The following is a 25,422-nucleotide window of genomic DNA, read 5'->3' as shown; positions in this document are numbered from 1 at the left end:
AAAATGCCGGTGAGATGGGGTGACACGTTTGGATCTGGAACGTCCCCCACAGGGCCACTGTTAGAGCTGGGTCCCCAGCCTGTGGTGCTGTTGGGAGGTGGTGGACCTTTGGAGAGTTGGGGCCTCGTTGGAAGTCTTCCGGTCACATAGGAGCATGCTCCTGAAGGGGACATGGGGACCCTGGACTCTTCCAGCTTCTCCCTCTCTTTGTCTTCCAACCACAAGGAGGTGAGCAGATTGCTTGTCCACGCCCTCCCTGCTGTGGTATGCTGCCTTGCCACAGGCCCAAAGCAACAGGCCCACTCATCGTGGACTGAAACCTTGGAAACTATGAGCCAAAATAATTCTTTTCTCTTTCTTTCCCACTGCCGGTGATTGACCCCAGAGCCTCATGCATGCTAGGCAAGTGTTCCAAAAATGAGTTACATCCATAATCTACCTTTCCTCTTTTTAACTTGATTATCTTAGGTGTTTTGTTATAGTAAGGGGCAGCTGACTGACACAGGTAGTGTAAGATCTGTGGTGATTATAGTTAATAACAATGATGTTGTACACTTGGAAATGGCCAGGAAAGCCGGGCACAGTGTCGTGCACTTGTCATCCCAGCAGCATGGGAGGCTGAGGCAGGAGGATTGCAAGTTCAAAGTCAGCCTCAATGACTTAGTGAGGCCCTCAGCCACTCAGTGAGATCCTGTCTCTAAATAAAATGTTAAAAAGGGTGGGGATGTGGCTCAGTGGTTAAGCACCCCTGGGTTCAATCCCTGGCACCAAAAGGAAAAAAAGAAAAAGAAAAAGAAAAAGAAAATGGCTAGGACAATAGATTTGATGTGTTCTCACCACAAACACAAGAAGTAATCGGAGTTAATGTATATGTAAATTAGCTGAATTTAGCCTTTCCACAATGTATTCGCATTCCAAAGCATCATATTTTGTACATCACACGTATATACAATTTTTGTCAATTAAAAAAATATATATTTGAAATCCAGGGTCTGATTCAGTCAAGACCTGTCCATCACAGTTAGAGGTCAATGGTATGTTTCTCTCTCCCCTTTGGTCTTAAATGGTTCCACAGTCTTTTTGTTTTGTTTTATTCTCATGACATTGACATTTTGAAGAGTCCTAGAAAGTTGTTCTATAGAATATTGTGCTAGGACTTGCTTTACCCTTTCTTCCTGATTTAAATTCAGTCTAAGCACTTCCCCAAGAATAACTCAGAGGTGGCACTGGGGACACAGTGTGTCAGATCAGGAGGAATTTTGTTGTCAGTTTGTCCCCTTTCAGGTGATTAGCGTAAGCTGGAGTCCGTCCGACTTCTCTGCTGTAGAAGTTTCTGCCCTTCCTGCAAATGAAGTCACCTGTGGGATGGTACTTGCAATTGCCTGCATATTCTGCACCCCCTCCCCCCAATTTTTTATCCACAACCTAGAGCAACCATTGATGATGCTTATCATAATCCAAGTGGCGTGCAGATTCTGCACAATCAATCGTGGTTCTCATGTAAGCAGCTCAGATTTTCCATTAAGATGGAAAACCTTTCAGCACTGTGAACTCTTTGACAATAATGTCCAACCAAGTTCTTCTGGTGTTTTTCTTGAAATCTTTTTGTAGCTAGCTTCCCCATAGCCTGAGGCTGTTTACAGGACTGTGTCTGTTCCCTTCCTGATACCATTGCCTCTTCTCACTCTTGGATTTCTGAGAAGGACCGGCCAGGAGTCCCTAGACTGGCAGCACATGGAGACATCATTAAGCTCTGGAGGGAAATGGAGATTCAGGACCCCTGGGCAGGTGGTGACAGTGCAGATAAGAGCTAACGCCATTGAACACTGATCCTGTGCCAAAAATTACTCCAGGCTATTTGTATGTATACTAACTCATTTTATATTTTCAAGAACCTTTTTAGTTACATTTTCCTGCCAACAGAGACTGGAAAACTAAAAATCATGTTCTCAGACGTCCATACTCTCAGGCTGTTTTTGTTTGGATTCCTCCAATCAGAGGCACTGACACCAGATTTGGATGGTGTGCGGACGACAGTCATGTTTCTGTTGGCGCCAGCGTGATGGACAGGTCTGCTTGCTCTTCTGTGGTGATCTTGATCCCAGTGGTTTCCTGGTGACAGTTGTTTCTTCAGGGTGATCAGGTAGAACTGCCTTCCTGATCGGGGAGGTGGAAGCCCATCCCTACTGAAGCAGCCGCAGCCTGATCCTGGAAGGAAGGTGGGCCCCATTCTGTGGTTTGGTTCTTGAAATTGCACCTGAATGGTCAATACAGAATCTACTTCTTTAACTTTCCTGATAGTTCTGTAAGCATTTAATATCCTCTAATAAATTCCTTTTCATAAAAATTAACTGGAATAGGTCCTGGTCTCTTCAATGACAAACAGTCTTAATTTGTGATGGCCACTGTAACAAATAACAGTGGTTACACTTGACTTAAAAAAACAGGGTTGGGCTGTGGCTCAGTGGTAGAGCGCTTGCCTAGCATGTGCGAGGCACTGGGTTCAGTTCTCAGCACTGCATATAAGTAAATAAATAAAGGTCCGTCGACCACTATATATATATCATATGTATAAATATAAAAAAACAGATTCATCCTCTCATAGTTCTGAAGACCAGAAATCCAGAGTTAGTGTGGCTGGCCAAAGTCAAGGTGTCAGTACGGCCACCCTCCCTTCAGACTCTGTGGGGAGGATCTATTCCTTGCCTCTTGCAGCTTTGGTGGCTGCTGGTGTCCCTGACCTTGCATCTGCATCACATCCATGTGCCTCTGTGGTCACATCACCTCCTCCTCTTCTGGGTGGAATCTCTCTCTGTTTCCATCCCATAATGTCACTTGCCATCACATTTGGGGTCCACCCTGACTACTCAAGAAAATTGCATCTCAAAAACCTCAATTTAATCACATCTGCCAAGATCCCTTTTTCCAAATAAGATGATGATTTATGATTTCCAGGGATTAAGACATGGATAACTTTTGGAAAGGTATTTTCAATGAAAATGTCATAAAATGATGTAAGACCTTTCCTAGATCACCCGTGACGCCTAAATCAAATTCCTCTCATCACTGGACAGACTCAAATCACCACAAATGATTTCCTTTTACCTTTTCATTTTTTTTCTTGGCTCTGCGGTAGGTCCAGAACTTGGGACCGTATCAGTTGGGACTCCCTTGATCTCTGTCTCCTGGGTGGGTTCAGCCAAGGGGAAGTGTTAGCAGAAGGCAGAGGGAGGGGACAGAGAGCAATCAGGGATTCACTCTCCAGCCGACTTCCTGCTGGCTGAGGGCTGGCAGTGGCCATGTTCTGGAATCTCTGTATCCATTGGATGCTGACAAGAACTCCCTTCGAGGTGCGTTCAGACTTAGGGATGTGAACAGTTTACGGGCCTGGGATGCTTCCTTTTTGGACTTCCTTCAGCCACGTCCTGGGTGTTGTTTAAGTCAATCCCTGCCCCAGCCGGCTGGGGTATTGTCTTATGAATTTTGTTCTGAAACTTGACGTTCTCTGCCTGTATGGGTTTCATATGGCTGCTGTAACAAATGACCACAGACTTAATGGCCTAAAACAGCACAAAATTTCCATCGAGAGGTGAATACATACATAAAATGTGATCTGTTTACGTGAGGGAATATCATTCAGCCTTCAAAAGAAAGAAAACTCTGACCCACGCTACCACATAAGCAGAGGACACTGAACTGAGTGGAAATAAGCCAATCACAAAAGAAATACCGTGTAATCCTACTACATGAGTTATCTAGAGTATATTGAGACAGGGTCTTGCTAAGTTGCTGAGGGGCTTGCTAAGTGGCTGAGGCTGGTCTTGAATTTGTGATCCTGCTGCCTCCGCCTCCTGAGTTGCTGGGATGACAGGCGTGCGCCATGGCATGAGGCTCCACGAGACACTTTTAAAAAATTACATAGCACTGGGGTGGAACTCACTAATAGAACACTTGATTAACATGCATGAAGGGCTTGTTTGGGCTTGATTCCCAAACAATTAGTAAGTAAATAAATAAAATAAAACTATAAGGAGCCAACCAAAACAACAATGAAAACACCCTGCTCATGGAAAGACCAATGCATCTGAAGGTCAGAAACCTGAAAATCAAGGTGCTACAAGGTCAGGTCCTTCGGGAGCCCCGGGAGAGAGGTTTGTCTTTTCAGCCTTTGAGACTCCTGCATTCTGGGCTCCCCATAGCTCCTCAAATGACTGTACCCTCCTGCTTCCCTTGTCACACCCCCAGGGGTGGCAATGGCCCTCCTGCCTCCCTCCAGTGAGGCCCTGGGTGACAGCACTGGACAGCCCAGGACACCCTGTCCCTGTCCCCATCTCCCCCCTTCCTCTCATCTGCAAGTCCCTTCTGCCAGGTGAGGCTACACACCCACAGGGCCCAGGGCCACCGCACTCCTGTCACCATGCGGCATCGAGCCACAGCACTGTCAGCAGACCCTGTGCCTGTCGCCCGAGGCTCACGCACATTTTCGTTTCGCTAGCTCCTGAGCATCTCGAGATCTCCCTTTGACTCATCTCGACCTCTAAGTTACACTGCTTATTAAAGCTGCCACGCTGACTCCAGACTCAGCCCTCAATGAGGAAGCACACGAATTACCACATCACAGCACGAAAAATATTTTGATAACTGCGTTTCAATAGGAGCAGGATCGCTCTGTCCTCTGCACCTTCCTCCGAGCTGAGAAGGATCCAGAGGCTTTGCAAGGCTGCCGTGAGGTCCAGGAGTGAGGATGGTTAGGGACCCTGCCCTTGGAGACGGTGCAGCAAGACCCGGGAGGAGCCAGGCCCCGGGTGACTGAGAGGTCTCTGCTGACAGAGCTGCGTCCTGGGCGCAGGACATGCAGGGACCACACTCCTGCCTCTCCCCCACCCTCTGGGCATCTGCTCCGCAGCTCAGCTGTGCACAGTCTCTTCCTAGCGGGGCGTCTCTGATCCCTGGGGCCTGGCTGGCGGGCAGACCTGGCGTGAGTGGGCTTCCGGTTTCCTGCATAAATCAGGAGATCCTTGTAAGACACAGGAAAGAAAAATACTCTACTTTGCTCTTTTTTACAAAACGAAGCCATCATGGGAATTGTGGACAGGGCCTCGCCCCAGGCCTGGAGGGCCAGTGAGCAGGGCAGGCCAGGGGCAGAGGCTGAGCCTTGAGCACAGGGACACAGGTCCCCCAGGTCCCCTCTGCAGGACCCCACCACACCCCAAGTCGGGTGCCCTCATCTCCTGGCTCCTGGGTGCTCTCTTTCTTGGGAATGGAAGCACAGGGAGCCACAGGCAAATGCCTTGCTTCAAATTTAGTCCCTTCCCAGGGGACAGCCCATGGCCAGTGCTCAGTTGCCACCAAGGTCCCAGAGCTGCTGAGACAGGCTGCAGCTGGAACAAATCTGAGGGCCCATCCCAGCTGCAGAGCTCACTGCACGTGGGGGGCACCCTGGACCCACCCCGGTGGCTTCCTCACATCCCTACAAGGCGTCCCCGAAACCTCCTGTGACTCTTCCTCAGTGCTCCCTGGAACCGAGGTGGCCCTGGCAAGTGCACTTGGCTGTTAGCCTCTGGAAGGGGACCACTGGCTGCTGGGCTGGCCGTGGGGATGTGTCCATGGGACAGGTGGGGCATGCAGGTCCCTGCTGTGCTCAGGGGCACAATGGTGAGAGCTCTCCCCTGGTGGCAGGGGTGGGAGGCCACCAGGGCAAAAGAGGGGCTGGAAGGCACAGAACCCCTGGTGCCAGAGAAACTCGTGTGAACCGAGCAAGGACCCTGGACCTCAAGGCTCTGGCTCAGACGCTGATGAGAGAGGCTGAGGAGGCTCAGGAGAGGAGGCGCCATCCCAGGGCCGTGTGGGTCATAGAGGAAGTGGCCACAGGAGACCATCTGCCCAGCTGTGCGGCTTCGGGAAGACCCGCCCCCAGCCTGCCAGCGCCCTCTGCCCCTGAGGGACCCGGAGAACTGCACGGGGACGCGTGGTCAGTGCAGAGGGAGCCTCACCCCCAGAGCCCCCGGGCCTGCAGGAGTAGCCGCTTGCCCCTCGTCAGAAGCTGCGGGTGTCCCCCACTGGACCGTCCGGCCAGGACCTCAGATGCTGCAGTGCTAAGCAGACCGTCCTGTTCACCTCTGGCTCCGCGAGAGTGGCGCACACAGCGTCACCGGCGCTGCCTCTCGCGGTGCCGGGCCTCATGTCCAAGTGCCTAGACAGCAGGGCCCCACTCCGGGGTCTCCGGGGCACACCTCTCTCTTGGCCCTCTGCCCTGGGGGTCTTCCCGTGCTCCTTGGTGGTGGTCTCTCGCTCCTTTCCAGGGCTCTCATGCTCTCCTGGTATGTGCTACTTCTGCTTCCTACGGGAGACCTGTGGTTGCATCCCTGGTCATTCAGGATCATCTTTCCTTCCTAAAATTCTTAACTTGGACCACGCACATTGACTCATGCCTGTAATCCCAGCAGCTTGGGAGGCTGAGGCAGGAGGATTGCAAGTTCCAAGCCAGCCTGAGGCTCTAAGCAACTTAGCAGGACCCTGTCTCAAAATTTAAAATAATAATAATAATAATAATAATAATAATAATAATAATAATAATGGGCCGTGGTTGTGGCTCGGTGGTGGAGCACTTGCCTAGCATGTGTGAAGGACTGGGTTCAATCTTCAGCACCACCTAAAAATAAGAGAATAGAATAAAGATATTTGGAATAAAGGTATTTGGTCCAGCTACAACTAAAATATTTCTTTTAAATATTTAAATTAAATTTTAAATTTAATTTAAAATTAAAAAAATAATAAAAAGTGTTGGGATGTGTCTCAGTGGCTAAGCACCCCTGGGTTCAATTCCTGGTACCAAAAAAAAAAAAGAAATCTTTAACTTAGCTTCCAAGGTTTTTTCCCTGAATAAGGTAATGTGTATAAGCTCACATAGTGTGCAAAAGGACTTGGAGAGCTGTGCAGGGCTTGTTTTTCAGCTTTCCATGACAATGTTCACTCCCCTAGGACAATTTTAATCAAGGCTAGTGATCCCCAAAACCTCACTGGCGTGTGCTGCCTCTGCAAAAGGAAACAAGTCAGCAGACTCCAAGGGGATCACAGCGTGAGGAAATGTCTACCCTTAGGGCCCAGGGACATCACCCTGCATGGGCTTGGAACTTGGGAACGCTATAAAAGTGTTGTGGGAAACACACTGGTCAGGAAGCAGCAAGGAGCACTCAGAGAAGAGGAGAACTCCAAAGTTTTATTTTATGCTGACAGGCCCAGAAGAAGACAAAACTCCAAATTCTGAGCCCTGCTCCACAGTTTATCACAACATTTACAGGTTATTTGGTGTCATCGTAGATCTATCCTAACATTGGGTTTATTCCTCTTTTAAACAATTCCTAATCTGCGTGGCTGAAGGCCTGTGCAGCTTCTCTAACGTAAAGCATGCTCACAGAACAGAGATGAAGAAGGGGCTCTTTGCACTGCACAGGCATCTGTCTGCTACGTTTGAAGAGGGAGGAGTCAGACTCCTGGAGCAGTTTTTGACAATCCAGAGGTAGGGATCCAGGGTTAGTTAGGCTTCCTGGAACAAGACTGAGAGAGGAGAGGGAACTGTCCCCTTCTTAAATTTATATTCTGAAACAATCCTTATGAATGTTATCTAGGCCTTTAATTCACACAACAAATTTTGTCCCAGGAGAGGGATCAGACAATCTTTTTCTCCCCAGTTGCAATCAGGGATTGTAGAACAGGATATTTTTTGAGCCTGACCTGTCTCCCTTTATCTTTGTCATAATGTCATCAACTTAAGTGAATTCCCCGTTGTCAGTTGTGCCCAGATTCTCCTTTTGGGCCTTTTTCCTATACTAGGCATATTGATATTTAAAGAAGGTGGCCCCAGCAAGGGGATCTGCAGCTACCTGGAGCCAGCACCGAGTAGAAATGGTTTAAGACTTGTCACCTTTTCTTCTGGTGCCTGCTATCCTTGCATATCAGAGGCAGTCCCTTTTGGCACCTTCGGCATAGTTTTTGGCTGTTCGGACTCCTTATCATATGACTGCATAAATGTCTGTACATACAGAATTTTCTATATACTTTGCCCCTGATGGACAAACTGTAAGATTGTATAATTATCCAGAAAACCACTGAAAAGCCAGCTGGTGTTACAGGGAAACCCCTTTCTCACCAACAGGCCCATGCTATAGGTGGCCCATTCAGGCAAGATCAATGTGGCATGGCGCACATCCTAAGGGGCCAGTAACAGATAGGAAAGACACACAGACGAGAGAGGATCACCAAAACCAGGGCTGACAGGTGGGAACCTTTAAAACAGACAAACACGTCCAGATTTTTCCTTAGCTTGGACAGTGAGGGGTACGGGGCAGGTGGGGGAGGGGGAGACTCTGCAGCTGGCTCAGATGTTCTTCCCCCTCGTTCCTGGTGCCATTCCTGGAGTCAGAGGTCCGGGAGTGTTGACCTTGAGGGACCTCAAGTTTGAGTCAGAATACTGAAAGCTTCATAGGTCCAAAAAAAAGTAGCAGTGTTTTATAATCCTTTGAATTTTTTCCCCTTCTTTTAATCCTTGTATGTAGAACATACATGAAAGTAGAATTTTAATAATTAATCATCTTGCTTTTAGTGAAGACCCAGAAACAAAGCAATCTTAAACTGTCTTTCCACTGATCAACAATTTTTTTTTTACTATTTGCATTTTTTATTTGTTCTAATTCGTTGTACATCACCGTAGAATGCATTTGGACACATCCTACATAAATGGAGTAGAACTTCTCCTTCTTCTGACGGTCCATGATGTAGAGTTACACAGGCCATGGAACCAACAGTTTAAAAAAAAACACATTTATAATGTTTACCCCATTCACACTAAATCTGATTTACCCATTTTTAACTTAGGTGATCCATAAAAACCAAGGTTAGTGCACATTTAAGCCATCCTTTTTTGTTGAAGAAAAATCCTAGAAGCAAGGGACATTACACTTTAAACATTTTAAACACCACCTTTTGTGACTGATCACCTGGAAAAAAAGATGTGTGTAACTTTTTAAATTATTTTTGTAAAAGTTTTGTCTTTTTAACCATTTTCAGTCTCTTGGACTGCAAGGTATGTGGATCCATTTTTTACTTGTATGAGTGCTCTTTATCTCTATGCCAACCTTTGTTACCAAGCACACGACATACAGACAAAACAGAATATACAGGTGCCCACACATATACACGACAATTAGCAGACAAAAATTTTATAGCCTTTTGCCAGGTATGACTTTCACAGGTCGGATACAAAAAAGCTCTAACGGTCTATTGTACAGCCTGCTAGATTTAGCCCTTTAGAAATTAAAATAGAGCCTGCAAAGTTGGGAACATTTGGAATAAAGTCCTGTTAGTCATGGTGGTTGCTGAAGTCAAAGGTACAGTTGGCCTTTCATCCTTCCTGGAAGCAGATTTACTCCCACCAATACCAGTGCTTATTTTCCTGCTTAGGACTCTTCAAAGGAGAAGATCTCCTTCTTTCTCTAGCGTATGTGGGAGTTAACCCTTGAACAACTGGCCTCTGAGTAAAGACAGCAGAAAGAAAAAAACAGAGGGTGATAAACTTCAGTTAGACAAAATAAGACTAATTGGTTCAGGAGAAAAGATGAATTTATCATAAAAAATAAACTTGAGCTCAGGAAAAGACAAAGACCAAAAAATGACTGGCCAGCCATAGTTACTCTAGAGAGGGTATGCATGGAACAACTTTTTCAGACCAGAATGCACTTTGGATCAGATTAGAGTTAACCCAGATATTTAAGAATGTGGGAGCCTGTGAAGTCCTCAGAAAAAGATTTTTAAGAAAAAGAAAACTTGGGGGATCTTCCCATTTTTCTTCCCTGTGCCCATCTAGAGAGAAGAAGCAGCCATTCAGGGAGGAATTTAACAAAAGAACAGAATCCTAGAATACAAGAAAAGGGGAAACGATCTTGAATGTCCCACAGCATACACACCAGATTTAAGCTTTCCTTTCTGTTTTACCCAGCGTCCGTGTCCCAAGACAGACCAGGGTGGCAGGTGGGGGGGGGGGGGGGGCGTCAAACAAAGTGGCAGCCTGGCCGCATTCCCAAAGGAAGCTCAGAGGCTTCTTGGCTGAAGGTGCACCCGTACAAGCCCCAGGCCGGGTCAGGGTCCCGTTACAGGATGTGAATCACCATTATGCCATACAAAGTCACCACGGAACCGCAGCTAGGGCTCACTCGGACTCCGTGGCACACGCGTGGAGCCACAAATAGTTCCACACTCCACACGCACTCAGGAATTTTAAAACACTGTCGCTCCTATTTCGGAGATCCCCATACTGCTAACTGCCCTGCTGGAGTCCCTGATACCCATGGCTCCCTTGCAGGTGGCTGTGGGAGGTGATGGAGCTCCGCTTCTGTCCTACAGGCAGGCCTGCCTGCGGTCGGTCGCTTTATCCTGAAGAAGGTGCGGATGTCGGTCGCTCTCCAGGGAGTCTGGTGGCGGTCCCTGCCTTGGAGGTGCTAGTCCTCCAGGGCAGGAGATCCCCAAACTATGGGGTGGTACTGTCGCCTTTGATTTGAGAGGCACCAGAACTCCAGAATAAGTGGCCAGCAGCACGGGAGGTGCAAAGGGCCTGCATGAGTGTCGCTTCCCAGTCAGGGAACCAGCGAGTCGAGAAGTAGCAAACTGCACTCGGAGAAGAGGACACTAGCCGACCCAGAGGGGGACAAAACAGTCAATTCTGAGCACCCATCCAGTTTCCCACAACAAAGACGCTCAGAAGGTGCAGCTGGTGCCTTAGTCCCCCAGGGCTGGAGGAGGAAAGGTCCCCAACCTGGTGCCCTGAAACCACAGGTGTTTGTCTCACAGTCCTGGGGTCAAAGTCCTCAGGGCCAGCTCCCTCTGAGACTTGTAAGAGGATTTCCGTGGCCTCTCCCGTCCCGCCGGGACCGGCTGGGGTCTCAGTGTCTGGCACAAGCTGTGCTCGGCTCATCTCCACGTGGCTTCTCCCTGCACATGTCCGGGTGCCCATGTCCCCTTTGGGAGGTCACCAGTCATGCTGCATTGGGCTCACCCTGATGACTTTACTTGCTTCGTTGCCACTATAGAGACGTCTCCACATAAGGTCACACCGTGGGTGCTGGGGACGAGGACTTCAGCATATCTTTGCTTTAGGTCAGTGAGGAGGGGGCAGAGTCCAGCCTGGGCTGGGGTAGGGGAGAGGTTACCAGCATGGAATGTTCTCCCATGATAAAACCATGAGGGTCCAGCAGGGGGCGACGGAGGGGGGGTGAAGGGGCTTGGGAACTAGAAAGCCCCATTGGCTGGTGGCAGGAAGAGGCCCAGGGACAGGTGAGACTGGAAATGTTCCTGGGGTGGACAGCCTCCTGCTGTGCCCTCCACAGGGGGCTGCAGGAGCGACACCCTGATGTCCAGAGGGACAAGGGAACCCAGATCTTCAAGACACCCCAAGGCGGCTCCCTGGAGGGCTGGGACGGACGCTCTATAAACTGGCTCCCTGCCAGCCACGGGCACGCGAGGACCTTGAGATGACACCGGCCAGGCAGCGACACGGATGTCATAAGCAGGCGGACGCGGTTGTTGTGACGGAGAGCAGGATGGGGTTGGCAGCCTGACCCCCGACACTGTGGGCAGAACAGAAATCTCCCGGAGGGAGGACCCGGGGGCGGCGAGAAGGGCACCTCCGAATCTGCACAAGCGGAGAAACCAGGACGCGGGAGCCCAGGCGGGTCAGACGCCCCGACAGGAAGTCCTGCTCCCTCGTCCAGATCCCTGACCTGAGTCTGTTCCTGTGCTGGTCTGAGGAGGACGGGCCCCTAGGAGGAGGGCCCTGCAGTGTCCCAGCAGTGTGTCCAGTGGCGATTCCTCAGCCCTTCTCCAAAGGGACCCGGGACCAGGACGCTGCAGCTGCCGGGAGCTGGTTCCTGAGCCGATGGTTCACTTCTCTTCTTGTTGTCTTACTATTAATACCACGGTGACGGTGACGATGGTGATGGTGACGGTGATGGTGATGGTGACGATGGTGATGGTGACGATGGTGACGGTGATGATGGTGATGGTGACGGTGATGGTGATGATTTTACTGGGGTTGAAGCCGGGCTCTTCCCCCTGAGCTCGCCGGGAGCCCTCTAACCTCTGACCAGGTCCCCCTACGCGGCTGGAGAACCTGCCACTTGCTGTCCTCCTGCCTCAGCCTCTGGGCAGCTGGCTGCAGGTGACCACCTCTGTCCTCCCACCCTCAGACGGAAGGAGCTTCTTTGTGTTTAAATCTGAACTACACGTGGGAGAACATTTGTGTTTTAAAAGGTAAAGCCCCTTTCGACTTATTCTGTGTGTCACTCTTACCTCTGCTCTGGAGGGTCAGAAGTTTCCTGGGTTGGATCTTGTCCCCATAAGAGCTGGGGAAGTCCTAAGCCCAGTACCTCAGAATGTGACCTCCTTTGGGATTAGGGTCACTGCACGTGGCACGTGGTAAGATGGAGTCACTGGAGTGACTAATGGGCCCTCCTCCATTAGGACTGGGGCTTTTATAGGAGAAAGAGGAGGAGAGAGGAGGGGAGACCCCAGGGAGGGGAGGCCGAGGGACATCGGAGGCGACATTGCATGTGCCTCTGAGGACGGCCCAGGATTGCCAGCAGACTCCAAGAGCTGGACACGGCCAGGGAGGCTTCTCCCTACAGGTGCCAGAAGCAGCCCTGCCCGTCCCTCCAGGTGTCACTTCAGCCTCCAGAGCTGTGAGACGGGGGTTCTGTTCTGAGCCCCTGGTCTGTGCTGCACGTCACCAAGGCCCACTGCAGTCAGCTTCTTCGCTGCTGCCACTAAAAGGACCCAACCAGAACAATTATAGAGGAGGACTCGTTTACTCGGGGGCTCAGGGCTTGAGAGGTCTCAAGCCATGAGAGACGCTTTATGCCTCAGGGCTCCAGGTGAGGCAGATGGACATGGCGGAAGAGGGTGGCAGAGGGAAGCAGCTCACATGGTGACCAGGGAGCAGAGACCACTCTGCAGATGCAACATATGTCCCCACAGCCCCGCCCCCAGGCCCCACCTCCTCCTGCCACAGCCCACCTGCCTCCTGGTACCACTCAGGAGCGGGTCAGGATCAACTCACTGATCGGGTCAAGGATACCACCCGGTCATTTCTCCTCCAAGCCCCCTCCATCGTCTCATCCGGGAGCACGTCTGAACCATGACAGAGCCTAGGACACTAACTCATCTACGTGGCAGACGTGATGGCTCCTCTGCATCTCTTCCGAGTTCCCAGCTCATGGGCAGCTTGAACTGGCCGTGGTGGTGTGTTGACACCATGGACGTGGCTGGGCCAGGACATCGAGTCCTCGTGCACCGACAGCCCGTTGGCAGACATGAACTGCCAGCACCGCCAAGGAGTAGCTGGCCACAGACCCGCAGAGGATCATGGGACACGGGGTCTGGGTTAGCATGGATGCTGGGGACCCAGCGTGCCACACTGACCCTTCTGGGGACACCTGGGGAAGGTATTTCCCAGAGTCCTCGCCAGGTGGGACCCAGAGAACTGTCATAATGAGAGAAGATCAGGTAGAAACCTCTGTCCTGGTCCCCTCCCATCCCGGCCATGACAGTGAAAACAGTCTCAGTGTTCCAGAAATAATGGCAGAAGTCAGTGCCGTCTTCCAAGTTTGAAGGCTGCAGGACTCCTGGGCCATGTCACAGCCCCGTTTAATTCACTCCTCTGGCCCCTTCGAAATCCATATGGAGCTTGGTAGATGACAGGGGATTCTGCAATGTCCACCCGTTAGTGAGCCAAATGCAGCTGCTGTGCTGGACCAGGAATCTTTGGGTCAGACGGCTGTGTGCTATTTGGCCAGTGAGCTGGTGAATGCTGTCACCCCGTCCTTTCCCGAAGGGAGGTGGAGACGTGCACGTTGACACAGGATGTCCAGTGCCCAGGTGACGCTGGCCCGGGGTCTGTAAGCCACCGGACCCTGCGGTAACATTGGCTGAATGGAGGAATGTTTGGCCCTTCATCAGGACATCAATAGCCACTCCTCCATGTCAACTTGCTAATTAGAGGGATGGAAAGGAGTGGTAGGATTTTGGAAGACCTATGTCCCAGAGGGTAGTAGATAACCTGTTCATAGATTTTGGTTTTTTTTTTTTTTTTTTTTTTTTTTTTGGTGGTCCTGGGAACTGAACCCAGGACCTTGGGCATGCTAGGCAAGTGCTCTTACCACTGAGCTACATCTCCAACCCTCACTTCAAAGATTTGGATGCTCACCCCTGAGTGAAGTTTTTAGAAATCCAGTTGTCTGTGCTATGCCAGCATCCCTCCAAAGAAAGTTGTAGCCATTCACACCCTCTTACCAATAGGGAAAAGGAACTTTGGATTCTGCTGATGACATATTTCACTCTCTGGATCAATTTCCCAAGTCATAAAAATGAAAGAGTGTCCATGCTAAATTAGTATGCAACCAGAAAACACTGTGCAGCCCTGCATGAGGCACGAGAGGTCCCAACATGTGAGGATTATGATCCAAGGGCTGGGGTTGTGGCCCAGTGGTAGAGCACTCGCTTAGCATGTGGGAGGCACCAGGTTCGATGCTCAGCACCACATTAAAAAATAAATCAAATAAAGATATTGTGTCCATCTACAGCTAAAAAGTTTTTTTTTGTGTGGTGCTGGGGATCGAACCCAGGGCCTTGTGCTTGCAAGGCAAGCACTCTACCAACTGAGCTATCTCCCCAGCCCCTAAAAGGATTTTTTAAAAAAGATTATGATCCAACAGATTCTGTCAACTAGAAGTGTGAGCAGTAAGAAAAGACCCAGTGGAATTTACACAAATGTTGGTAGGTGAGTCCCAGTGCAGCCCCCCAGGCGCCTGGAGCAAGGCCGAGGCACCTTCTGCATGTGCAAAGCAGTGCTTGGAGACCTAATGGTTCATGGCGGAGAGGAAGCGGGGACCACAAAGCATGGATCATGAGCTGGCTCACTGGCCAAACCACAGGCCAGTTGCCCAAGCAGAATAACATTGTAAGATGGAGGTGATATTTGCAGGATCTAGCATAGGCAAGGCTAGAAGATGGTGAAGCTTCCAGAACATGTAGTCTTGCTTTCACAGCAAACATCACTATCACATTAGTACCTGTTCCTCTGTTTATACCTGTGACCCCAAAGGAGGGGTCCTTTAGGACCGGTTGAGGAAGATTAAAAAAATGAAGGTCCAGGGATGGGTTGGCTCAGGTTTTAGGTATAAGAACAAAATGGACTTTTGTTTATAGCCCAGTTTCAAGATCCCTGAAATGCAATGGTAGCAGGAAAGGTTCTCAACGGGCAGAGCTCCAGGAGACAAAGGAAATAGTCCACCTGAGAAAAGGGAAGTAGTTATCTGGAGAAGTAGTCATAGATGACCACACATGAACTCCTGAGCAGTGGTAAACACCCTGGTGCTTGTCAGCAACATGAACAGTGGAAGATGAGGTGATTTTGGATGAGAATGTTTGGGACTGAAGTGTGTAGATGGGTTTATGGGAATGTATTCGTATGTGCTCTGCTGCGATAACAAAGTACCCAAGATTGAGTCCTTTATAAAGAAAAGAGATTAATTTAGTTCAGATTTTTGGAGGCAGAGAGTCCAAGAATGGGCAACTCTAATCCGTTCAGTCTCTTGCAAGGGCCCCCCCCTTCACTGTATCACAACATGGCAGAGGGATGGAAAGAGAGGCACCTGCTGGCAGAAGGAGCCAAGCATGGAATGGCCTCCTTTCCTAACAATCTGCTCTCATGAGAGCAAATCTATCCCCAACACCTTACTTGTTCCAAGACATGGTAATCCCTTCCAGGGGCAGCCACACCAATGACCTACTTGCCCTCCACTGACTCCATCTCTTAAAGATTCTGTCACCTCCCACCATTGCCACACACTTTGCTAAGAAGATCAAGCTGCACTTGGGGACAGGTCGACCACATAGGACCCCTTCTGCCCTAGAAGGGGCAGGGATTCATCTGGCCTGGTATATACTCAGCTATGAGTTTGTCTTTCCTGACCTTGGGTCTTGGTCAGGAACTGCCATCTAATGGGTTATAGAACCCCGATGAGCCTCCTAGGAGCTCAAATGACATCATTGTGGGTGTGGGACCCACTTTGTAGCAATACAGAAGTGGGCATGAGATCCTGTCTCCTGCTCTCATCATAAGCCCCACAGCTTAGAATGAAATGGTATCTTAGAGATGCAGCTCAGGCGACGGCTTGGTATAGGAATTCTGCAAGACGGAAGACATCATTGGGCACTGTGACTTGGATTTGGACTGAGTGTCCCCAGGACTTCAGGTGTGGACATTTAACACTATAGTGAAGTGTTAAGAGGTTGGAAACTTAAACCGGCCTTGGTGTTTAGAGGTGGGGTCTTTGGGAAGCATTTAGGACTAGATCAGATCATCAGGGTAGAAGGCTCAGGGTTGTGTTGGTGGCTTTGTAAAAAGAGAGAGAAGGACCAGTCAGGTATGCAAACAGAGGCACACCACACTCTGTCTTTTGCCATCGGTTGAAATGTGTCACCTTACAACTTAATATCAGGAAGGCTATCACTTGGTGTGAGTTCTTGTATCCCTGAAATGTGGGCTAAATCAACTTCTACTCTATAAAGTTAAACTGCCTCAGTTTTTTTGTTATAGTAATGAAGAGCTGATTAATACACTGAATATGCAGCTTACTTTTTGCATCACCCCTCATTATGGTGGCTGGTCCCCAATACACAGAAAAATGGGTCATCGGGTCAAAGGGAAAATACCAAAATGGCATTGCTGACCATCATGCCATTGACTCACCAGAGAAATCATTCCTTTCTTCCCCCAAATTAGGTTCTTCAGGTTCCGCATATGGAGAGAGCCTGGTTCCCAGAAAGGCCATTTGCATGATGAAGATGGCAAATATGCTCTTGAACCAGAAATTCTGATTGTCATGCAATCACTGGGTTTTTTGGTAAGAACTCAACATGTGAGGAGAAAGCAGACACCGCAGGAAGAACACCTGCCCTGGTACCAGGCAGGGTGAGGCTACTGCATCAGAGCTGGGAAAAATATGTTAAGTGCTCAAGCCATCTGCTGGGACATGTTGGTTACTCTGTTGACCACATTTTCTTGAGGAGTGTGGTACCAAGGATTGAACCCATGGGCGCTTAACAACTGAGCAACATCCCTTGCCCTTTTTTAATACTTTGTTTATAGACAGGGTCTCACTGAGTTGCTTAGGATCTCGATAAGTTGCTGAGACCAGCTTTGAACTCAAGATCCTCCTGCCTCAGCCTCCCCAGTTGCTGGGATCGCAGTCGTGTGCCTACCCGTCCAAAACATTAATGGGAATACAATGAGCAAAAGAGCAGCCGCAGCCCGGGAAGATCATGGTGACAAGGACCTCAGACCACCCGGGGCAAGGGTCTGGGTCACCCCCTGCTGGAGCCGCCTGGCCCTGCAGAAGGAGTGGAGGGCGAAGGGAAGCAGAATGCGTGGTGAGGAGGGGGCTGTGCCACCAGCCTCACACCTCCTGAGGGACCAGGAGCACAGGGCACACACACCACACACCGTCTGACGCACAGTCTCGCACGTGTCGGGTGGGCTGCATGAGGCTCCCAGGAGCCTTGCCGATGTGCTTAAGGCCCACAGACCTTAGGGAGGGACACCGTCATGGTGGTGTGACAGGCCCAGCCGGCACAGGGTCCTCTTAGACAGGAGGACGTTCTCTCCCTAGAGGCCGAATAGATGGGGCGGGAGAGAAGTAGAAGATGTCACGCTTGGGAGGTGGTGGCTCGGCTCAGTCCTGAGATGCGGGTCCCAGGGACAAGGACAGGGCCAGGCCACGGCCCGGGCACCAAGGAGCAGCTTGAGGCCCGTGCGAGACCTCGGGAGGGGCTGTCTCCAGCCTTCCAGGGAGAACCAGGGCCACCCTCTGATTTCGCCCAGGACCCCAGGAGCCCAGGTCCCAGGCCTGGCGCCCCTGCAGACCTGAGGCAGCCACAGCGGGGCTTCCTCAGAAGCAGCACTGAGGAGGACGGGTGGCCCCACACGACCACAGACACCACCACACGCTGGCCAGGAGAGCCTTTGCCTGCTTGTTTATTTGCACAATGTTTACAAAAGTAGAAAAATAAACACCTCACGGGGCCTGGGTGTGGCAGTCATAAATAAACACTCGCAGAGTGCGGGGACAATAAGTTAAGGCGGGTCCTTGGTGCACAGGTGACTCTCAGAAGCCACCGGAGCCCAGGAGGGGCGGGTCAGACGCACAGGTGTCCGCTGGCGACACACCTCAGGTCCAGGGTCAGGAGGCGGAAGAGGTTGAACATGACAGAGATCTGGAGGCAGCCGGGGGTCTCCTGTGGGAGGGGACGGCTCAGTGGCTGCCAGGCTCAGGGCTCCCAGGTCCCCAGGCCTCAGTCCTCCTCCCACCCACTCACCTTCTGTGGGGCCTGCTGGAGCCTCTGCAGCCAGTGGGACAGGCGGTGGCGGGGGCGGTGGCGGCCATGGGGCCTGGGGCCTGCTGTGGGCTGAGCCAGGGCCTGTGGGGAGGGAGGGGCGTGTGAGGCGGGGCCTGGCCCAAGGAAGTGCGGGCATCACAGCCAGGACACAGCAGCCCAGGACCCCAGGACTCACACAGGCCTGCAGCTGGCAGTGGATGTGGCCCAGTGTGCTCAGGGGCTGGTCCAGGACGTCCCCCAGGGTGGAGTTGGCCACGGTGGCCAGGACCTGCAGCGTCAGGGCCAGCTCGGCCTGCAAGGCCACGGGGCGCTCCCACACCTGAGCAGGGACAGAGACGGTGAGGTCCCCTGACAGAGCTGGAGGGGAGGGAGGGGGGGGAGAGGAGAAGGGGCAGGAAGAGGGCAGAGCCAGCGAGTGGGCAGGGCTGGGCCAGGGGGCAGCGGCAGGGAGGGCAGAGGCACCAGGAGGAGGGGCAGGGGCCCGGGAGGCCAGGCTGGCCTGACTCTCCCAACCCACCTGCAGCTGCCTCAGGTCCCAGGGCCTGGGGAAGAGCGGGTGGCTGCACGTGTAGTCCTTCAGCAGGAGCGACTCTTCCTAGGGAGCAAGGGCCCAGGTTAGCCCACGCTGCAGGCTGCAGGCTGGGCCGCTGCAGGGCCTTGAGGGTGGCTGACGGTGGGAACAGGGCAGGCTCACTCCCAGGGGCACGGAGGGCTTCCCTCGCTGGCAGCGACTGGAGTTAGCCCAGGGCAGCAAGAGCAGGAGATAGCCCACAGCACACAGGGTGGAGGCTAGCCCCTGCAGGGAGGCTGGAGGGCCACTGCCAGGAGGGTTGCAGGGTCAGCCCCAGGGGGCAGGCTAGACCCCAGGCAGGAGGACAGGGAGACTCACGAAGGCATCCTTGGCCGTCTTGAAGGCCTGCAGCTCCCGGGGGGCTAGAGACTTGAACTGGGCCATGTCGCACACCCTGGCCTTGGGGAGCACACACGGGGGTCCGGGGACAGGAGCTGCCCGGGTCCTCGTCAGCACCGCAGCCATCAGCATCAGAAGGAGCAGGCAGCCCCCAGCCAGGCCTGGACCAGGAGAGGGCAGGGTCAGGGCTGCAGGATGCGGGACCCAGGGGCCCGGGAGGGGCGTCAGGGGCCCTGCTGTGCGGCTCACCCAGCTTCATCCTCGGTCTGGCGTCTGGCAGCGGCGGGAACACAAGGGTGCACCTGAGGCTTCGGCAGGGAACAGGGTCTCTGTGCGCGGCGGCGGCCCGGGTGCCTGGCCCAGCGGCGCAGAGAGAAGTGCTCCTGGGCTTCCATGGTGCGGCTTTTATCCCGACTCCACTCGGGCTGGCCCAGCTGATGTAGGAAAAGCGAAAACGCAGCCGGGCTGAGCTGCCGCCTGGGAGCCCCGCCGGGGAAGCCCGAGGGCGGGGCCTGGGCCAGGTGAGTGGCTGAAGCGAAAGAGAAAGGGGCGGGCTCAGCCTGGCCACGTGCGGCCCGGTTCCCAAGGAGCCTCAGCGCGGGCAGCCGCAGGGCACAGGAAGGGGTTCCGGTGCCTCGCTGGGACGCATCCAAACTGGGGTGCGCCCAGAGGTGAGGGCCAGCCTTGGGCAGGATGTGCCCCGCAGGGCTGATGGCAGGCACCCCAGGGAGGGGCTGCCCTCAGCTCTGGAGCTTCCCAGAGGGAGGTGGCCAGGGAGGGACCCAGGGCGGAGGCTGTGGGCAGGGAGGGTCAGGAAGGGAGGCTCCAGAGGGAAGGAGGCCAGAGCGCCCCGCCTTCCCCACCTGCTGCCCCGAACAGGCAGGGATGGAGCTCTGGGAAGAACTCGAAACTGTCCCTCCTGGGCACTGCTCCAGGCAGGGGGACTGGCAAGGGGCACCTGCTTGAGTTATGTCAAGGAACAGAAAATAAAAGTGGAGCGGGCCAGGCCCACAGGCGTCTGCATCAGGCAGGGACCTGGAGGTGACCCTGAGCACAGAGCCAGAGGAAGTGAGGGAGGGAGCCGCTTAAGCCTGGGGCCTTCGGGGTCAGCTGTGGGGCCAGCGCACAGGGAAGACAGAGCCACCCCTCTGCCGAGCACTCTCATGCCCCATGCTGCTCTAGAAGCCTGATCCCAACGAGGCACTGAGCACCCACAGTAGCACCCAGGGAACTCTGTGGCTTGCCTCCTTTTTCAGGAAGAGGTAAACTGCAGAATCTCAGAGAGGTTACCAGACCTGCCCAAGGTCACACAGCAAAGAAGCGGTGAGGGCAGGATTTTAACTGTTCCCTCTGACACTTGGAGGGTAAGCCCAGTCTCCCTTGTGCTGGGGTCTCCTGGACCTGGAGTTGTCACCTGTGGGAGGGGACGGCCCTCTTTGACACTTGCCTCCAACCCCAAACCCTAGGTCCTTTATTCATAGCTCCAGGCAAAGGAACCACAAAACTCTTTGAGCTCTGCTGCATGAGAGTGCTTGCAGATGGAGAGCAGCGTGTGCCCAAGTCACCTCCCTGGTCAGTTTCCAGCCCAGGAGCCTTGGTCCTGGCTGTGGGGGACACTGCACCAACTGTAGGCTCTGCACATTGTCCAAGATGGCAAGTTCCTAGGGCTCAGGCTCATTTTTGTCTGTGAGTGTGAGTGTGAGTGTATGTGTGAGTGTGAGCATGTGTGTGTGAGGTTTAGTGTGTGTGTGAGTGTGAGTGTGTGAGTGTGTGTGTGAGTGTTTGTGTGAGTGTGAGTGTGAGTGTGAGTGTGATGGTTAGTGTGTGTGTGAGTGTGAGTGTGTGTGAGTGTGAACATGGTGGGGGGATGGAGCCAGGGCCTGGCGTGCTGCATGGTGCTCTAATGCTGCTGGACACGCCCTTCCTGGTCCTCTTGGACAGTGAGTCCAGGCAGGACCTGCACAGGCTCTGGGCCTGAAGGACTCTAGGGTCCAACCTTGGCTCTGAACTTCCCAGCCAGGTGGCCTTGGGCAGGAGGCTGCAGATGGCCTCAAAGAGCGCCAGTGCCCGTGTTTGGCCAAGGCATCATTACCCGAGTGTGTGTGTACTTGTGTGGGTGCTCACTGGACAGAGATCACTTAGGAAGACCAAGTGGGTCTCAGCAAGGAGCCTCACAGACACTTCCCAGGTGTGGCTTCCTTTGCAAGAGAGGAGCAACACCCTCATTTTGTAGATGAGGACACAGACGCTCCAGAGACTTCCTTCTCCTAGAGCTGCTCTCTGATTCCATGGCAGGGTCGGAACTGACCCTGGTCACCTGATTCCCTGGGTCAGCCCTTCTTGCTGTCCAGTGCACGTCCACAGAAAATACGGAAAAGAAACGATGCAAACGCAGCACTATTTAACAACTGTAATAAATTAACAACAGGAAACAGAACAGCAAATTCGGGATTTCACCTATACAAGGAACCCCTATGTAACAGCGTCCGGGGAACCACAGTCATTCAGGACAAGTGTGCCTTTCAGTCCCAAGTGCCTCCGGGAATGGGAGGCCCTTTGGCTGCGGATGGGAGAGTCGTGGATTCACAGAATCTCAAGGCTGGCTTCCAGGGTTCCAATCAAGGGGCGCGACTCCCCGAAGAGGGTTGAGATTGCTGGCAAGCCCTGGGTCCGCGAGCAGCGAGGGTCGGGCGAGAACTCTCGTCTCTTCTTTGGCACCGGCCTCTGGAGGAGCTCGGGAAGCTCACCCACGATCAAGCCCCGCACCCCGGGACCCACGTGGTCTGTCTGGGAAGAGTGGGCGCGTGTTGCCCCTGGCCAGGTGGATCCAGGAGTGGCCGGGGGCGCCAGAGTGTCTGGAGCCTCAGTGTCCACTGGCCGCGAGACACGCCAGGTCCAGGGCCCGGCAGCCAATGCGCGGGGTTCGGGATCCTGGCGAAGCCCCGCGGGTCAGACGCAGGGCCCGGAGTGCGCCACCAGCCTGAGGTCCCGCGTGAGCAGGCGCAGCAGGTTGAAGATGACAGTGGCTTCGTGGCAGCGAGGCGAGTCCTGGAACCGGCAAGGAGGCAGAGTCCCGAGTCAGGGTTTTCTCTGGTCGCCCCCAGGCCCCGCCCCGTCGCTCCACCCCCGGGGTCCCCTGGCTCCAAGCCCTGCACCGCCTGCCGTACTCACAGCTCTCCGCGTTTTGTGACGCCTCCGCGGTGGCCGAGTGGACTTCCTCGAGGAACCTGGCTGGACCAGCTCGAGCTGGAGGGGGACGCGGGGTCAACGCGGTAGCCGCGGCCCCAGCGCCCCTCTGCCAGCCCGCGGCCCTTCCCGCGGCAGCCCAGGCCCGATGGGGTGCGCGCCCAGAGGACGAGGATCGGGATAGGTGTCTCTGCAAAGCCGGCGGGGCAGGCAGGGATGAGCGGGCAGAGGGGCGCGGGCTGTCACTCACGCAGGTGGCCAGGTCGCGTCCCGCGGCGGCCAGCAACCGCAGGGTCGGGCCGGTGCCAGGGAGCACCTCCGGGTGTCGCCGGCGGCTCAGCACAGCCTGCGCGTCCGCGATGCTGCGGGCCACGTGGCGCAGCGCAGCGCAGGACTGTGGAGAGCCGACGGGAGTTAGCGACGCCGCGCCCGGGAGCCGCGCCTCCCTCCGCCCGCGCCCGGACTCAGCCTCACCGAGGGCGGCGGAGGATCCCTCCGGGGGCGGAAGGAGCAGTTGCGGGGCCTCCAGCCTAGTGTCTCTTCCTCCTGCGGGACAAGGGACAAGCGTCTGGTGAGGTCAGGCCTGCTCCCGGCGCACCTCCTCGGGGGGCCGGCTGTCAGAGATTTGGGGACGTGGCGGGGTCCGGCCCAGGCCGGTCGTGCATACTGTCCACAGCTCAGCAGCTCTCAAATGCACCCGCGCTCCCCTGGCCTCACCCGGCGACCCTGGGGTCCTGCGGGGGCGCTCTGCTCTGCTGGGCGCCAGCCTGGGCTCCTGCCTGAGGTCGCGGTACTGGGAGGTGTCCTGCTCAGAATTCTGGGCGCTTAGATGTGAGTCGTGTGCCCTTGGTGCTAGGACCCCAGGGCACTTCAGGACAGGGATGGGCGCATGTGGCAAGTGCGGGCTCACGACTGGGGACTTAGGGGTGGGATGGTTGGGGTCCTCACTCACGTAGCGGTCCCTCAGTGCCTTGACCGCTGCCAGCGCCTTGGGGTCCAGCGAGCGGTAGTGCGAGAGCAGGCAGCGCGGGGGCACTGTCACGCTGGAGTCCGCCGCCACACCCAGCGTCCACAGGACCCACAGCCCCAAGGCCACCAAGACTGCTCTCTGAGGTCCCATTTCTGCTCCTGCAGGAGTCCAGTGCGTCATGGAGACCAAAGGGCATTGCCCTACAGATCAGCCTCCTGTCTATATTACAGTCAGAGGGTCTCAGGCTCAGACAGCATGCAGGGGACAGACCGCGTGGACCCCCATGGATCAACCTCTCTCCCCTCGCTCTTTGCCTGTGGTGTACCTTCCGTGCCTTGGGTGGCTGCAGGACCTGGCGTCCCCCGTCTTCTCTTTGGTGTGCCGAGTGGCGTCCACCTTCCGCAGTGGTGTCAGGCCGTCCATGGTGGCTTTTATGTTAGTGGAAGAGAGGCGCTTCCCCGCCAGGCTTCCCCGTCCCAGGTAACCTTTTCCGAACGTCAGCTCTGGCCCCAGGCCACGTAGGATCCCCGCCGCCCTCGGAGGACTTTACCCTGCAATGGTCTAGTGCCAGAGATGACTCGAGCCCAACTGTCGCTCCAGGCCAAATCGCCGGGTCTCCTCTGGACATGTGTTTATCTTTCTGTCTCTGTGCCTGGCTGTCCTCCTGCACTCTAGGAACCACTGAAAGCACAACTTTTACTTCGCCTGTATCCATAGCGCGGCTAGCGTTCCCTCCTGCCTGGTCACTGTCCCTGGGCTTGCCCTACAGGCTCGCACCCCAGCAGCCTGTGCCTTGGGGTTACCTGTTTTCTGTCCCTTCTTCCTTCCTGTCTCTGCTCCCTTCCCTCCTCCCTGGCTTTTCTTTGCCTCTGCTGAGCACACATTCTCTGGCCTTCTTATTCTGCTATTAAAAAAATATTTATTTCTTTACTAATTATAGACGTGGTGTTAATTTCCTCTTGAAAAGTGGAATTATCGATGTGTCCTTAAGTATTGCTCAGAATAGCATCGCCAGCATGCCGAGCATTTCCTGTGGGCGAGGCCCATCCTATGCTCTCCTCCTGCGTCCACCAGATTTTCTCCCAGCAATACCGGAGCAACTTCTCCTAGCTGCCATTTCATAAAGGAGGACACTGAGCCCCAGACAGGTCATGAATCCTGGAGTGGGAATTTGATCCCAGACTGTCTGGGTTATGGTTGGTGATGCTTGCTGTACTGTCCCTTATAGAATGGCTTAGGTATGTTCTGAGCAAATCAGCCAAGCTCCCTGCAGGGGACCACTTTTAATTATTATTAAGTTAATTAATAAATATTGATAATTATGGACAAGTAGTGACTTTTTTAAGGCTATGACCTCTTATTCATTAATATTCCAAAGTTTTTTATGGTTTTGGAGTGCATAATTTCCTATACAATGGCACAGAACTTTTATGAAACATCAAAATGGTTAAAGTGTAAATACTCTAAAAACCCAGAAGAGTAAAGCTACTGAAACATGAGAAGATACCCCCCAAATGTCTACGAAGCATACTTTCCAAATTTCTATCACCTCTCCCCACCCTTCCCAACCTCCCTCGTTTTAGTTGGGAAATCTAAATAATTTAGAGGAGGTGACTTGATCTACCCCCCCATCCCTTGAATGGGCTTTAAAATAAAAACCAAGAGATTAAATCCAGGGTTGCTTAACCACTGAGCTATATCCCCAACCCTTTTTATTTTGTATTTTAAGACAGGATCTCACTAAGTTACTTAGGCCCTCACTAAGTTACTGAGGCTGACCTCAAACTTGTGATCCTCCTGCTTCAGTCTCCCAAGTCACTGGGATTACAGGCATGGGCCACCACATCTGGTTGGAAGGGATAATTGACCTGGCAGTAGCCATTAACCAGCTTTCTCCCACCGATTGGGCTTG

General features: G+C 53.4%; 2 protein-coding genes across 2 annotated transcripts; both read right to left on the bottom strand.

Annotated features, from left to right (window-relative positions):
- Positions 1–18,243: 18,243 nt before the first annotated feature.
- Positions 18,244–19,613, bottom strand: LOC124966115 (interferon lambda-3-like). The gene is made up of 6 exons (XM_047527190.1): positions 19,604–19,613; positions 19,334–19,515; positions 18,962–19,039; positions 18,620–18,763; positions 18,424–18,525; positions 18,244–18,342 (listed from the first exon to the last, which is right to left on the bottom strand). The coding sequence occupies exons 1-6, from the start codon at positions 19,611–19,613 to the stop codon at positions 18,244–18,246; spliced, it is 615 nt and encodes a 204-aa protein (XP_047383146.1).
- A 2,690-nt stretch (positions 19,614–22,303) lies between these two features.
- LOC124966114 (interferon lambda-4-like) lies at positions 22,304–23,933 on the bottom strand. Its single transcript, XM_047527189.1, has 6 exons — positions 23,825–23,933; positions 23,493–23,668; positions 23,015–23,086; positions 22,791–22,934; positions 22,526–22,600; positions 22,304–22,402 (listed from the first exon to the last, which is right to left on the bottom strand). The coding sequence occupies exons 1-6, from the start codon at positions 23,931–23,933 to the stop codon at positions 22,304–22,306; spliced, it is 675 nt and encodes a 224-aa protein (XP_047383145.1).
- Positions 23,934–25,422: the final 1,489 nt, after the last annotated feature.

Source organism: Sciurus carolinensis, chromosome 16 (genome assembly GCF_902686445.1).
Source record: "Sciurus carolinensis chromosome 16, mSciCar1.2, whole genome shotgun sequence".
NCBI lineage: Eukaryota > Metazoa > Chordata > Mammalia > Rodentia > Sciuridae > Sciurus > Sciurus carolinensis.
The sequence above is the reverse complement of the archived record's forward strand: the minus strand, read 5'-3'. Positions and strand labels throughout refer to the sequence as shown.

Coding starts and splice junctions, on each gene's coding strand:
- LOC124966115 (XM_047527190.1), bottom strand. Junction 18,764..18,961: donor GGGACCTGAGGCAGCTGCAG/GTGGGTTGGGAG, acceptor GTCCCTGCTCAG/GTGTGGGAGCGCCCCGTGGC. Junction 18,343..18,423: donor TCCAGCAGGCCCCACAGAAG/GTGAGTGGGTGG, acceptor CCCCTCCCACAG/GAGACCCCCGGCTGCCTCCA.
- LOC124966114 (XM_047527189.1), bottom strand. CDS start 23,933: ATGGACGGCCTGACACCACTGCGGAAGGTGGACGCCACTCGGCACACC. Junction 23,669..23,824: donor GCACGGAAGGTACACCACAG/GCAAAGAGCGAG, acceptor GGACTCCTGCAG/GAGCAGAAATGGGACCTCAG. Junction 23,087..23,492: donor AGGCACTGAGGGACCGCTAC/GTGAGTGAGGAC, acceptor CTTGTCCCGCAG/GAGGAAGAGACACTAGGCTG.